We start from the raw sequence: 15,520 nt of genomic DNA on the forward strand, positions 1-15,520 counted from the left end.
TTAGGCTTACGTGGTATTTGTTTCAACACTTGGAGGAGCATGGCTAGAAAAAAATTTTGCTGCCTTTCTTTCTCATATCTTAAGCCTGGTATCCCAGTCACACCCTAAGGCCACCCAAACTCAGATTGACGCTGTCTGCAGTCGCCGTTGTGTTTCATTTATCCTTCGAGCTACTGTAGGAGGCCTTCTTGGAGAAAAGGCTCAAATTGCCGCTGCCAAGGATATATGCCAGGCTATCTGGAAGTTAAAGAAAGTTGTGGGTATGGATTTACTAAGACAGTTTGTTTTAACAGTGCTAAAAAATTGTCCCTTTGGAAAAGCCGGACTGGTATATTACTATATTAATACAAAAAACACTCTTATAATACAGGTCCATTGTTTCAGAGAAAAGCAGTCTATATACAGATGAGACATAAATTATGTAACTTGGTAATAACCATTAAATATTGGTACAGATCTTAAAGGCTGGTGGCTAATAGTTCCTCAGAATTCATAATCTTCCTACAGAAGTTAAAATAAATTCTCTTTGGAACAATTAGTTCATCTCAGTTCTTGTTCTAAGTCCACCTTGTTTGAGTATAGATAAAATTGGAATTTCCATGAGTTCTCCCTTTCAATGCTGCTTGCTAAAAGTATAGTAAGAGATCTAGGATCAGGTTGCTTGAACTAAATTGGTTGAATTCTCTATGGATGTAAGTGCCTTTTTTTTTTTTTTTTAATTTTTAAAATTTTTCTATTTTTTTTCTCTTTTTAGGGCTACTCCCATGGCATATGGAAGTTCCCAGGCTAAGAATTGGAACCGTAGTTGCCAGCCTATGCCACAGCCACAGCGATGTGGGAATGGAGCTGCTTCTGCAACCTACACCATAGCACACGGCAATGCTGGATCTTTAACCCACTGAGCAAGGCCAGGGATCAGATCTTCATCCTCCTGAATCCTAGTTGGGTTTGTTAACTGCTGAGCCACAAAGGGAACTCCTAGCAAGTCCCCATTTTAGTATTTTGGTTACTGCCTCAAAGGTTTCATGTGTATCAATTGGAAGTATTAATTTTTACCTTTATACACTTCTGTTAATACCTATCCTTTATATTTTATTAAGACAATGATACCTTGTTAATTCTTATACTTCTATCAGATGCTGTAATGAGTGACAGTAATTTGGAAACCCGGCTTGGCTCCACAGACATAGCAGCCAGCCAGCATATGCTGGTGTGTGCTTTACAAGAACTTGGAAATCTCATATACAGTCTCGGCACCACAGCTGCACCTTTGTTACAGGATTCAAGTGCAGGTATCTGTTGTTTGTGGCTAGTGTGAATAATTTGTTTTTACTTTTACTTTAGACAACTTTTCTCCAAGGAAGGAAAGCTCCCTTATATAGCTCAGTTATTATAGATTCTACTATAGATGTATTAGAGGTGTTTTATAAAATATATATAATCATGATTATTTAAAATATGTATATATTTGATGTTTTTGCTTTTGTAACTAAAGTTTGTTCTCTAAGTCTCTCTCTGCCCATCACCTCCTTTCTGGGGATTTTAAGATAAAGTGGAAAAACAGAGACAAAAAGCCAAACTCTTGTCTCTCATTTGCAGTGAAAGTATTAGTTTCTGTATGGTACACATAATTTACTTCCTCAAAGGTCTTTTCAGGCAGTCTCTTCTTGCTTTGAAAGATATTTAATCATTTGGAGAGATAATTCATATACCATAAAGTTCACCCTTTTAAAGTAAACCATTCAGGGGTTTTGATATATTCAGAGTTGTGCAAACACCACCACTGTCTAATTCTGGAATGTTTTCATCACCCCACAAAGATGTCCTACACCCCTTCGCAGTTATTTCCCATTTGTCCTCTTCCAAGCCCTGATAATCATTAATCTGTTTTCTGTCCCTGTGGATTTGCCTGTTTTGGGTGAGATTTAATATAAATGGAATCATACAGCATGTGGCCTTTTATGACTGGCTTATTTAATTCCTTTTAAAAATCATTTTTAGTGGCTTTTGTCCTTTGACTGTGATAGACTATTCATGCTGACTGAAGCTTACATTAGATTTGGTTTGTAAGGTATTTAACCGAGGACATATTATTTAAGTAGCAGTGGATATGAACTCTTACATATTTTGATGAAAGTATATATTGAATTATAGCAAATGTAGACTTTTTTCTTACTGGTAGTGGCACTCCACTGTCTTCAGAGTGGTTTAGTAGCCCACTGGATACCCAGTGAAGCCTTGATTTTGTTCAACATTTGGTTTTCAAATAAGAGCAATATGGTAGATAGAGAGGGTAACTAATAGTAAATAAATGTGCCAGAAAGGATTTAGAAGAAGAGGATGGAGTAAGATGTGATGTTTCTTCTCCTGATGTTTTTGTTATTTATGAATAATTTTTAATTTCAAATCAATGATTTCAAGATAAAGTAAGCAGAACATGACTTAGAAAATAAAATTTTTCCTTTGTGTACTGACTTAATTTAAGGCAGTTTACATGATACATATAGATATAGATATATAGATATATGTATTTGTTTTTTTAGGGCCATACCCACAGCATATGGAGGTTCCCAGGCTAGGGGTCCAGTTGGAGCTGTAGCCGCCACCCTATGCCAGAGCCACAGCAATGCGGAATCTGAGCCATGTCTGTGACCTACACCACAGCTCACAGCAAGGCCAGATCCTTAACCCACTGAGCATGCCCAGGAATTGAACCCACATCCTCTTGGATGCTGGTTGGGTTTGTTAACTGCTGATCCAGGACAGGAACTCCTACATGAGCAATATTAATAGAAATAATTCTTGGGTACAAAAGATTATAATTATGTGTCACTTAATTTTTTTATCTTGATTTGGCTTTTGATAAAGGTAATATATTTCATATCCATGGGGCTACTTACTTTTTCAACTATTTGATGGCTGAGTTTTATTTGAGTAGCTGAGTCATTGTTTATTCTGTCCTTCCAGGGATCCTTGACAGTGTCGTTTCAGTTACTCTTCATCCTAGCGTTTCTGTTCGACTAGCAGCCGCATGGTGTCTCCACTGCATTGCTGTGGCACTACCTTCCTACCTGACACCTCTCTTAGACCGTTGCCTCGAAAAGCTTACTATTCTTAGGTCTTCACCTGAAGCAGTTACTGGTTTTAGTTTTGCCGTGGCAGCTCTGCTGGGAGCAGTGAAACATTGTCCTTTGGGAATTCCTCATGGAAAGGGCAAGGTAATGATTTCATTCTTTACATATGAGAGTGACAGTTCAAGTTTTTCCCAGAAACACCTATCTTCCTTTGTAGTACCCAGTGAGAACTAGGCAGAACAAATTTCTGACCTATCAGCTATACTACTACTTAAGTGTTAAATATCATCACATAATTATTGTGAAAAATGAAGAGATGGTTAAAAATGTCATATCCACACTTAAACAGTTGCTTTCTGTGCTCTTTGTTAGAAATACCTCCAGTTAGTAATAGATTTTTGTTCTTTGAAGGCTTTTTTTCTCCATTTATTCAGCTCTACCATAAAAGTGCATTTTAAGATTGCATTGTAAAGGACAACTAGAGCTTCAAAGGAAATCTTTAAATTTCATTAAGAAATTTTATAGTTAGTGATATTCTTGGTAATATTATTTTGGACTTAGTTATATATACCTAGTAAGATGAAATAGATAATGTTCTTAAGAACCAAAATTTTCCCTATAAACAAGAGCTACAACTGTAGAGTCAAGAAAATGGAGAAAAGAGTTCTCACTGTGGTACAGCAGGATCAGCAGTGTCTGTAGTGCCAGGATGTAGGTTTGATCCCTGGCCCAGCACATTGGGTTAAAGGATCTGGCATGGGTTCCAACTGAGGCTTGGATCTGAACCCTGGCTTGGGAACTCCATGTGCTGCAGGGCAGCCAAAAGAGAAAAAAAAAAAAAAAGAGTAAAAACCCTATATTATTAAATTTAAGTAGAAACTATCAGTATGAACTTGTAATTTTATTTCACTTTGTCCAGACATAAAAGCCATGCAAGGAAAACTCATGCCCACATTTTGGCTCTAAATATCATTTCCAGCCAAAAAGGGATCAGCACTCCTTGGAAGAAATGCTAGTTCTAGATCTGGGGCAGTAAAGTATAAGCCTGGAATATCTTGTCATGCCAGACAACAGGGAAATTATCAGAGTGTTCATTTGAAAAGGATACAGGAGATAACTTTAGGCTTTCCCTCTGATCAAAGGTAGGATAATGTCTGCATCCCCCCCCCCCAAAAAAAAATGACAGTAGTGGATTGAATCAGAATAAATACATAAAACACTATGAGTTCACCATAATGATAATAAATTGCATTGATTCTGAAAAATACGGCTTTTAATGTAGCACTTTCAAGGAGATAAATAATGCAGAACTTAGTAAATAAATAATGTAGATTCAGTGTACAAAGAGTTTTGAAGAGAACTAAAGAAGTTCTGTGTTTTTTCTAATGAAGTATAAAATGCAAAAATAGGCAAAGCATGGTGTGGGAGTTTTGTTTCTTTTTGAATAGGAATTGTAAATTGTCAGAGAATTTTGTTTTACAGTGATACCCCTCATAATCTGGGCCTCATGTACATACAGTAATTTTTTAAAAAACAAATTACCATTGTTCCTTTCCTTTTTTATTTTCACTCTGCATCATCAGTAGTAGGTATTACAGTATATCCTCTGCAGTTTAGACTTTGCAAAAAAATACACCATTACTTCAAAATTTCTTAAAATATTTTGAGTATTGCCAATGCCATTGGAATAAGGGGGCTGATGGCTTCAAGAGGTGATATTATTCAGTTTGAATTTGTTATTTTAGTTATATTCTAAACTAACCCATCACATCTTGCCAAGCAAAGAGTTGTCATTGCATGTATTTAATTTAATTTAATTTAATGTGCTCAGATCTTATTAATTTAGACAGGATTGGTTTGTTTTGTCCCCACTCTTTTTGAATGCCACCCATTGACTAGAGGCTGTAAGTAGTCCTTAGTGTTGTTTAAAAATATGCTAGCCTTCCTCTTTAGAAAAGATGTGCCAAATCATAATATATTTGCTGCTTTTCTAGAAGTGACTGGTTATAGAGATGTTTTTTCAGACATGTTAGATGCCTCTGGCCTTTGTACTCTCTAAGCATGCATTATCCATAAATGTGAAATGTCTTGTTTTTCCTCTCTTGCTTTAGGACACTTATTTCATAGAATTTTAAAATAGAATGTTTTAATTAATCCCAGTCTACTGTGAAACTCCTTTATTGTGAAACTCTTGACTACTTTTAACTATGGTTCTATGGTATACTGCCTGTGGAAAGGTTATTATTAGCCTCTTGGGTATCAAAGTAGTGTGCAGAATTTTAAAGGGGGAGATTCCAGAAATGAAACTTTCTCTGGTAATTGTATATCTAAGAAGACGGTTGCTTAAAACTCAATTTAAATTTTATACACCTAAATTTGAGTAGTTGTATAGTATTGTCACATATGCTCTACAAAGAATTATACAGGTTCTTTGTACAACTTAATATACCAGTATTTATCCTCGAAAACTTTACATTTTTTAGTTTCCTCTATGACATTGTCTTATGATACAGTCTACATGAATGGGGATTTTTTTCAAAAGATTATTATTAGCTGCTGTTATTTGTCTAGTAACCTGTAAACTGATATACTTTTTTTTACCTGTTCTTCTATATGTAAATAGATAATTATGACATTAGCAGAGGATTTGCTGTGTTCTGCTGCTCAGAACAGTCGCCTTTCAGCTCAGCGCACACAAGCTGGATGGTTGTTGATTGCTGCACTGATGACGTTAGGTAATAGTCTTATGGAGAGTTTACATAACTACAAACTAGTATGGGTTTTATGAATATAAATATTCTAGAGTATGATTTGACAAGACCAACTTAATATATACCAGAATTTAAGTATCCACATAAACATTTTTCTCCTAGCAGTCACCTTAGAAAGACATGTACTTATTTACTTCATTCCTCAAAACATTTTCAGTTCTCCTTATTTGAAATTCTCTTCAAGACCAGCTTATCCCTAAGTGGGATAAGCCAATTTGATCACGTCTGAGACTTCACTCGTAATGACTCTGGCTTCTCCAAAAATCATTCACATCTATCTTCAGAAAAAAAAAATTTCCACAATATAAGGCAAGAGAACATATGATAGCCCATGAATCCAGTTCTTTAATTGTTCTGAGAATTGATGACACTAATAAGGTAGTTACATTGAAGGGGATAGGGCACATTTAAATTATATTTATTAAAAATAAATTATTTTATGATCGTGACTGTTATATTTACATCCTGTAACTTTAAAACACAACTTTATTACTTTATTAAAGCTATACTTTTTTCTTTTTTCTTTTCATTTTTCTGTTTTTTGGTTTTTTTTGCTTTTTAGGGCTGCTCTTGCAGCACATGGAAGTTCCCAGACTAGGGATCGAGTCAGAGCTGCAGCTGCTGGCCTACACCACAGCCACCAGCAATGCCAGATCTGAACTGTGTCTGCACCCTACACCTCACTTCACAGCAATGCCAGATCCTTAACCTACTGAGAGAGGCCAGGAATCAAACCCGCATCCTCATGGATACCAGTTAGATTCATTACCGCTGAACCACAATCAGAACTCCTAAAGCTATACTTTTAAGTCTCTCTTTTTTTATAGTTGTATGATTTATTGCTAAGATACATAGATGGATTTGACCGTAAATCATTTTGCACCTCTGAAGTAATCTGATCTCAAAGGAGCTTAATTAAAATAAGTAATCATAAATAAAGGGTCACTTTAAGAAATGTTTTTAGATAATTAAAAAGATATATCAAACTAGATCAGGGTTCAGCCTATGAGCCAAATCTGGCTTGCTGCCTGTTTTATAGAGCCTGTGAACTAAAAATGGTTTTTATGTTTTTAATGGTTTTTTTAAAAAATTGATACATGAAGATTATATGAAAGTCAGTTTTTAATGTGCAGAAATACTTCTTACTAGAGCACAACCACAATCATTTATTTGTTTACATATAGTCTGTAGCCTTTAGGCACAGCAATGGCAGAATTGAGTAATTGCAATGGAGACAGTATCACCTTCAAAGCTAAAGATGTTTACTGTCTAGATCTTTATAGAAAGTGTTTGTTGGCCTCTGGCATAAGTCATGAGTTCGCAGTGCAATGGGGATAATGTAGTCAAGCTTTTATGTGCTTCTGGCTAGGTATTTCATGCCTGTGATATTGATATTCATGGTTAATTACAGGGAAAAATAAACTACTAAATAACTGCAATATTTTAATGAATGAAAGCTTTCAGAGGAGGATAATTCCATTGGAAGAAGACAAGAGATCCTTTCTCCTTTATCAAAGAGAGGAGCACATCATATTTTAATGCATATTCATATTTAGCATACCCAAGAGGATAAAAAAATCAGTGTTTATTTAATTACTATGTTTTCTTGAGCTTTTTAAAAATGCGTTATTCTCTATTATCAGTTTTTAGAATGTGTTACTAGTATCCTGGTAACTTTTAAAGGGAATCAGTGAGACTTTGCTTTTAAATATCGTTTTAAACTCAGAGATTTTTATATATTTATATGTTTCAGTCCATTGCGGTCATTATTTCTTTGCTTCTCAAACTGTCTCATCTTTACTCACTGAGACCCCTTTCTAGTTGATTTTTCTGTCTTTCTAATATGAACCTAGTCTTTAATAACGTCTTCATTTTTGGCACGACAAGATGTCCCAGCTTTTACATCATATCTCTCTGCCCTAGGCTTGGAACCAGTCATTTCTCCAGGTAGCTCCGATTATATTTTGTGGGAAATTGAATTTAAATTTGCTTTATTAATTTTTGCTTGGCAATCTGAACACCTCTTTTTCATTTTCAATATTTCCTTCTGCCATTTACAATTTTCATCATTTTACTATATTCATCATTCAGAACTAATGTAAACTCTATGAGAACAGATTAAGTTCATTCCTCAAATGTGAGCTCCAACATTTTTAAACCTTTTCTGCTCCACTTCCTAGTTTATTTGATGCCAGACACAACCACCTTTGAGTCACTTGTAGATGTCTGTATGTCTTACCTGTTTGTGGGTTGCTCATAAAGTATGTCTGGGTTTTGCTAGATCCAATATATGCCTGGTGTGAACAAACTCTTGTTTATGCCCTAACTTCGTAATTACTGCAAACTCATTTTTATTAACTTAGTTTATATATGTTTCTGAAATAAGTTATATCGATACCTCTCTAGGAAAGAAATGCTATACTGTTTCCTGTGGAGTTAGTAAGATATATTAAGGGTACAGTGGCAAGTGTTTGTGAACATTTTGTCAGCTATGGGTATTCCCAGTGACTCCATACTTAGTTTTTTGTGTCTGACTAAATTTTGCATTCAGATTTTTCTCTGTTACCACAGCCTATTGTATGTAAGTGCCTGTGTGTGCACGCATGTGTGCATGCGTTGCCTTACTCCAATTTCCTTATTTTATTCCAGTTCTAGGGTGTTTTTAGTACTACTTCATCAAAAACAGTAGTGAGCAAGGAGAGTTGAATTAGGCCTGTTTTCCTGTAGGGATTAACCTAGAGCCTCTTCCTATAAAGCAAGGCATGAGAAAAATGAAGAAGTTTTTTTTTTTTTTAATGTACTTAAGTGCATGCATAAAAAAATTGGCTTGTGGTTGCCCTTTTATTTTGCCAGTATGCTCACCTTTTTGTATGCAAATAAAGTGATTTTTGAATGGTAATTGTATAATGTCAGATAGGTAAGTGCTTTTCAAGAAGGGAGCATTATATATAAACTCATATAAGCCTCAGAAACTGTCCAGGGAGGTAAATAGTATTTTCCCCCATTTATAAATGAGGAAATAGAGGCACAAAAAGGTTAAGTAGTGTTTCCCAGTTCACATGGCTACTAAGTGGATGGAGCCAAGATGTTAACCTAGGAGGTCTCCTTTCAGAGCCCAGTATAGTTTTGTGCGGTGCTTCCATGCTGCTCAAGAAAAGCATGCAGTCAGCACAAAATGGGGATATATGAAGTAGGGAGTACTCACAGGAGAATTTTAAGAAAACCTGAGGATTTTACAGAAAGTTACTTGGGGAAAAAAGCTGTTTTGATACATCTTAGTTCTTTTTTCTTAACTGATAATGCTATGTTCTGTGAAATACAAACATTTGGCTCTCTATATCCATGGCTTGAGAATCAGCAGGTATGGCAGACAAATTATACTATGCCACTTGATATAAGGGACCAAAGCATCCTTGGGTTTTGATATCTGCAGGAGTCCTAGAATCAATCCCCCATGATACCAAGGGACAACTATAAAAAACTCATTGTATATTACTTTTTTTTCTTTTTGCTTTTTAGGGCCTCATCTGTGGCATATGGAGGTTCCCAGGCTAGGGGGTCTAATCAGAGCTGCATCTGCCAGCCTACACCAAAGCCACAGCAACGCAGGATCCTTAACCCACTGAGAAAGGCTGAGGATCGAACCTACAACCTCATGGTTCCTAGTGGGATTCGTTTGCACTGCGCCATGACGGGAACTCCTATATTACCTTTTCTTATTGGGTTTGATTATTTAGTTCACCAATGTTGTTCCTCTGAAATCTTAAAAAAAATACATGTGTATATATATCTATATCTATAGGTATACATGTAGATATATATATTCCATTCAGATCTGAATTTTGGCCTGGAACAAGTCGGAATTACTCTCAGGATGCAATGTTGTTTGTTACCAATACAGTAGTACCTTGTATTTATGGGGTACATTAGTTTTTCAGGCTACTTTAAAGTGTATCTCATCATTTGGATCTGATAAAACCCTTGGAGACAAGCAGTACAGGTGGTTCTGGTTTCATGTTATGGTTCAAAGAAATTGAAGCTCACAGAGGTCCCGAGAATAGTGGAAGAACTGACACTAGTGCCCATAGTTTTCCTGTTAGTTCCTTGTTTTTCCTCTTTGTACTGCCTTGCCTTTAGATAGTCATTCATCCAATAGTACATTCTTTGGAACCGGAAGGGACAAAGTAATCCAGCAATAGTGGATTAAAATATGTTTGAAGAGGGAAGGGTTTTTTTTTGTTGTTGTTGTTGCTATTTCTTGGGCCGCTCCCGCGGCATATGGAGGTTCCCAGGCTAGGGGTTGAATCGGAGCTGTAGCCACCGGCCTACGCAATGTGGGATCCGAGCCTCGTCTGCAACGCCGGATCGTTAACCCACTGAGCAAGGGCAGGGACCGAACCCGCAACCTCATGGTTCCTAGTCGGATTCGTTAACCACTGCGCCACAACGGGAACTCCAAGAGGGAAGGGTTTTTAAAGAGTAACCACTTTAGGTTCTTTTACAAGTGACAAGTTGAATAAATTACAGGTCCTGCATTTGTCAGTCATCATCTTGCTCGAGTTCTGCTGTTGTGGAAGTGTGTCTTTCCCGTGTCTCCTAAAGACCTGGAGACAGAAAAGAGCCGAGGAGATTCATTTACATGGCAGGTAACCTTGGAAGGACGAGCTGGCGCTCTCTCTGGTAGGTTGAGTTTAGTCTTTTGTCTCCCTTTCCATTGGCTGTTCTGCCCTTTAACTGTACACATATTTTAGATTTTATTTAAGTTTGAGGAGAAAAATCTGCTTCTGGTGATTTTTGTTACTAAACATAATTGATTAGATGATGATTATAACAGAAGTATGTAATAAACTAAACTGAAGAGTACTTTTCTTAGGTTGCATGTTTAATTATGTGCAATACAGTTGAGAAATGTCAAGATCGCTTTGTGTTAAGGAGGCATTCATTGCTCTTTTCAGAAATACTAGGGCTGACTTTAGTTAGCATTGGTTAAACATGGTTTCCATTTAATTTTTTATGTATGAAAGTTGTGCCCTTCTGTAACACATAGACCATTAAAAATAGTATCCACCATGGAAATTTGAACTAAGGAAGTATGGGATCCCTGATAAGACATGGAAGCATTGAAGCATTGACTTTGGTTGTTTATTCATGGCATTTTCACTCTTAAAAAAGAATAACAAATTTAAAAGTAAAAATGAAATGATTAAAGAAGCAAAACCAAAATCCATGCTTCCTTGAAACTAAGTCTAACTTTAAAATATAGTCTAACTTTATTCTACATATGAAATAACTTATAAAAATGTCTGGAGTTCCTGCTGTGGCACAATGGGATTGGCAGCATCTTGGGAGTGCTGGGTCACAGGTTTGACGTCCAGCCTGTCACAGTGGGTTAAGGATCCAGTAGTGCCACAGGTGCAGCTTAGATCGTGAATGCAGCTTGGATCTGATGCCTAGCCTAGGAGAGGCCAAAATGAAAAAAAAAAAAAAGAAAAGAAACAAAAAACCAAAAGACTTTTGTAGGGGGGTAAGTTTTGGAGTTCTCTTATGGCTCAGTGGATTAAGGATCCAGTGGTGTTAATTCAGCAGCTCAGGTCACTGCTATGGCACAGGTTTTATCCCTGGCCTAAGAACTTCCACATGCCATGGGCGTTGCAAAACAAAACTTCTTTGGTTCCAGTAACACCTATAGACCCTAACATGCTGACTCAAAAATCAGCCTGGTTCCTCAGAACTAATGTAAAACTGGCAAACTTGAACGTCCAAGCTTCTACTTCTGAGCTCAAGAGCCAACTAAAACCCCAGGAAAGCAGCATTTGTTAACTTCGTTGTTGGTCTCTTAATAATTCTAGGAAGTTTTGTTTTTGTTTTGTGGCTGTACCTGCGGCATATGAAAGTTCCCAGGCCAGGGACTCAATCTGAGTCGCAGCTGCAACATACGCTACAGCTGTGGCAAGGCTGGAACCTTAACCCACTGTGTTTGGTGGGGAATCACACTTGTGCCACTGCAGCTGCCTGAGCCACTACAATCAGATTTTTTTTTTATTTAAATTTTTTTAATTTTCCCACTGTACAGCAAGGGGATCAGGTTATCCTTACATGTATATATTACAATTACATTTTTTTCCCCCACCCTTTGTTCTGTTGCAACAGGAGTATCTAGACAAAGTTCTCAATGCTATTCAGCAGGATCTCCTTGTAAATCTATTCTAAGTTGTGTCTGATAAGCCCAAGCTCCCGATCCCTCCCACTCCCTCCCCCTCCCATCAGGCAGCCACAAGTCTTTTCTCCAAGTCCATGATTTTCTTTTCTGAGGAGATGTACAATCAGATTTTTAACCCAGTGCACCATAGTGGGAACTTCCTTGTTCTTGGTTTTTTTGTTTATTTATTTATTTTTTTAATTTTGATTGGAGGTAAAAGACACTAGCTTCCTTTTTATACTAGAATTTCAAGATTTTTGTTTGTTTTATCACATTTCTTTATTCCTCTAATAGAAATGAAAATGCTATACCATAATTGAATGCTTTTTTTCATGGTTCATGACATTCTACCAAGTAAAATATGTTCTATTTTTCAGCTGTCAAGAGCTTTGTTTCCCACTGTGGTGATCTCCTTACTGAGGAAGTAATTCAGCATCTTCTTCCACCACTTCCTTGCGCTGTGGATTTGTTAACTCAGTAAGGATCTGCTATTTAGATTTGATAAAGATTTTTAATAGCAGTCAGTTACCTTCTGATTAATATCTTATTAATTACATTAATAAGGCCAAGTTTCTATGGTTGGTGAATGATTTTTTCATTTGCAGAGGAAGGCAAACATTTAGTTACATGATTCTTTTTTTTTTTTTAGGCTAGGATCTTGAAAGAAAAATACATATTAAGAGGGAAGGAAAGTTATTTGGTCAATAATGTATCTTCCATATAGTCAGATTTAACCAAGAAATTAAATATTAAGCCTGTTAACGTTTTCAGGTATGCACTTTATTGGTTTTAGTGCTGTTCTATGTTCATTAAGAACCAGCTGCTTGTGAACAATTTCAGTTTTTTATGTTTTTCATATGTTTGACATATATCTATATATATGATACATACATATCATATATATATATATGATGAAACTGTTTTTTAAATCCAGTGTATGTCATGGTCACTTATAATTTCCCAAATAAAATGTAAAGTTTAGAGAAAGTGTTTTAAAAAATATTTAATGATGTAACATTCTAAATATGCAGAAAAATATAATTAAGATTATGGCTTCTAAAGGACATTCTGTAGGAGTTCCATCATGGCTCCGTGGTAGTGAACCTGACTAGTATCCATGACGATGCAGGTTTGATCCCTGGCCCTGCTCAGTGGTTAAGGAGCTGGTGTTGCTGTGAGCTGTGGTGTAAGTTGAAGGCGCAGCTTGGACTTGGGGTTGCTGTAGCTGTGGCACAGGCAGCTCCAGTTGGACCCCTAGCCTGGAAACTTCCATATGCTGCAGGTGTAACCCTAAAAAGGAAAAAAGAAAAGCATAATAATAAAGTGAAAACCTGTTAATTCAGCACAACTAGCTCAGAGGTTAATGAAGGTTTGCTATAAAGGGCCAGAGAGTACATGTTTTAGGCTTTTTGGCCCAGTCTTTGTTGCACCTACTCAACTCTGTTGTTATAGCTTAAAATCAGTCAGCAAATTTGTAAATGAATGAATACAGCTATGTTCCAATAAAACCTCATTTATGAAACTAGGCAGTATGCCAGATTGAGCTGTGTTGAACTGGAACATTGTGATACTATTCAAGTTACCTGTGTGCTCCTCTCTGATACGATCCTTTCTTCCCTACTTTAGAGGTACTCACCAGAATTTAAGAGTTGGCCTTCTCTTGCATTTTTATTTTTTTAAATTATTTATTTATTTACTTTTTGCTTTTTTTGAGGGGGGCACTGCACCTGTGACATAGGAAAGTTCCCAGGCTAGGGGTCCAATTGGAGCTGTGGCTGCTGGTCTGCTCCACAGCCACAGCAAAGTGGGATCCCAGCCACATCTGCGACCTATGCCACAGCTCACTGCAATGCTGCATTTTTATCCACTGGGTGAGGCCAGGGATTAAACCCACATCCTTCCTCATGGATCCTAGTTGGGTTTATAACCAGTTGAGTATGTATTTCCCTAAACTGTACCTTGTTCAGTTTTGCTTGGTTTTGATCAGGCAGATGGTATCATACTGTTTCTGAGAGTTACTTGTTTTACTCAGCATTATGTTTCTAAACTTCCTCTTTGTGTAAGTTTGTTCATTCTTTTTGGTTGCTGCATAATATTTAATTGTGTGACTATACAATAACTTATTCGTCCTCCTAAAATGAAACATCCAAACTGTTTTCCACAGTTCTTGCATATGTATATCAGTGGTATGTGGGAGTACCCTTCAATCCATTTCTTCACCAACACTTACTCAGACATCAATTCTGGTTAACACAGGAGATGTAAATTGGTGTCATTATGATATATCTGATTCCTAATGATTTCAGTGTCATTCTATATGTTTATTGATCCTATTTCCCCTTCCATGAAATCTCTATTCTCTATCTCTATTTTTTGGTAAAATATAGTTTTGATTAACAGACTTTTTAAAATAAATAGTATTGGAGTGGAGTTCCTGTCGTAGCTCAGCAGAAATGAATCTGACTAGTATCCACGAGGACACAGGTTTGATCCCTGGCCTCACTGAGTGGGGATCAGTGTTGCCGTGAACTGTGGTAGGATTTGGCATTCCTGTGGCTGTGACACAGGCCAGTGGCTACAGCTCTGATTCGACCCCTAGCCTGGGAACCTCCATATGCCATGGGTACAGCCCTTAAAAGACAAAAATTATTAATAAATATTTCGTTGGAGTATAGTTTACTTAAAAAGTTGTGATACAGAAAAGAAACTCATGGGCTTGGAGAACAGGCTGGTGGTTGCCAAGGTTGGGGGGAGGAAGTGAGATAGACTGGGAGTCTGGGGTTAATAGAGGCAAACTATTGGATTTGGAGTGGATAAGCAATGAGATCCTGCTATATATAGTGTTGAGAACTATATCTATCACTTGTGATGGAGCATGATGGAGGATAATGTGAGAAAAAGAATGTATATATGTATGTGTGACTGGGTCACTTTGTGGTACGGTAGAAATTGACAACACTGTTAACCAACTATAATGGAAAAAATAAAAATCATTTAAAATTTCAAAAAAATGGACTTCCCGTCGTGGCTCAGTGGTTAACAAATCCGACCAGAAACCATGATGTTGCAGGTTCGATCCCTGGCCTTGCTCAGTGGGTTAAGGCTCTGCCGTTGCCGTGAGCTGTGGTGTAGATTGCAGACTCGGCTCAGTTCCCACCTTGCTGTGGCTCTGGTGTAGGCCGGCAGCTATAGCTCCGATTCGACCCCTAGCCTGGGAACCTCCATATGCCGCAGAAGCGGCTCTAAAAATGGCAAAAAGACCAAAAAAAATTTAAAAAAAATTAAATTTCAAAGAAATAAATTAAAAAATAATTATAAAAAGGAAGTTGTTTTAGTTGCAGGTATACAGCAAAGTAAATCAGTTACACCTATATCCATTCCTTTTCAGATTCTTTTCTCATGTTGATGACTGCACAGTATTGAGTAGATTACCCTGTGCTATACAGTAGGTCCTTGTTACCTATCTATTTTGTATA

General features: G+C 36.9%; 1 protein-coding gene across 10 annotated transcripts in view; it reads left to right on the plus strand.

Annotated features, from left to right (window-relative positions):
* The window catches only part of HEATR5A (HEAT repeat containing 5A), a 116,331-nt gene that overhangs the window by 34,851 nt on the left and 65,960 nt on the right, over positions 1 to 15,520 (plus strand). For 8 of the 10 annotated variants that reach the window (XM_047794469.1, XM_047794473.1, XM_047794472.1 and 5 more), the window contains 6 exons: positions 5 to 260; positions 1,137 to 1,292; positions 2,968 to 3,218; positions 5,698 to 5,809; positions 10,373 to 10,525; positions 12,422 to 12,521. In XM_047794469.1, coding sequence (XP_047650425.1) covers positions 5 to 260; positions 1,137 to 1,292; positions 2,968 to 3,218; positions 5,698 to 5,809; positions 10,373 to 10,525; positions 12,422 to 12,521 — 1,028 coding nt within the window. The remainder of the gene's footprint in view (positions 1 to 4; positions 261 to 1,136; positions 1,293 to 2,967; positions 3,219 to 5,697; positions 5,810 to 10,372; positions 10,526 to 12,421; positions 12,522 to 15,520) is intronic. The other 2 variants (XM_047794479.1, XM_047794477.1) reach the window with 2 other exon arrangements.

The sequence above is a fragment of the Phacochoerus africanus genome, chromosome 9 (assembly GCF_016906955.1).
Source record: "Phacochoerus africanus isolate WHEZ1 chromosome 9, ROS_Pafr_v1, whole genome shotgun sequence".
NCBI classification, from domain to species: domain Eukaryota; kingdom Metazoa; phylum Chordata; class Mammalia; order Artiodactyla; family Suidae; genus Phacochoerus; species Phacochoerus africanus.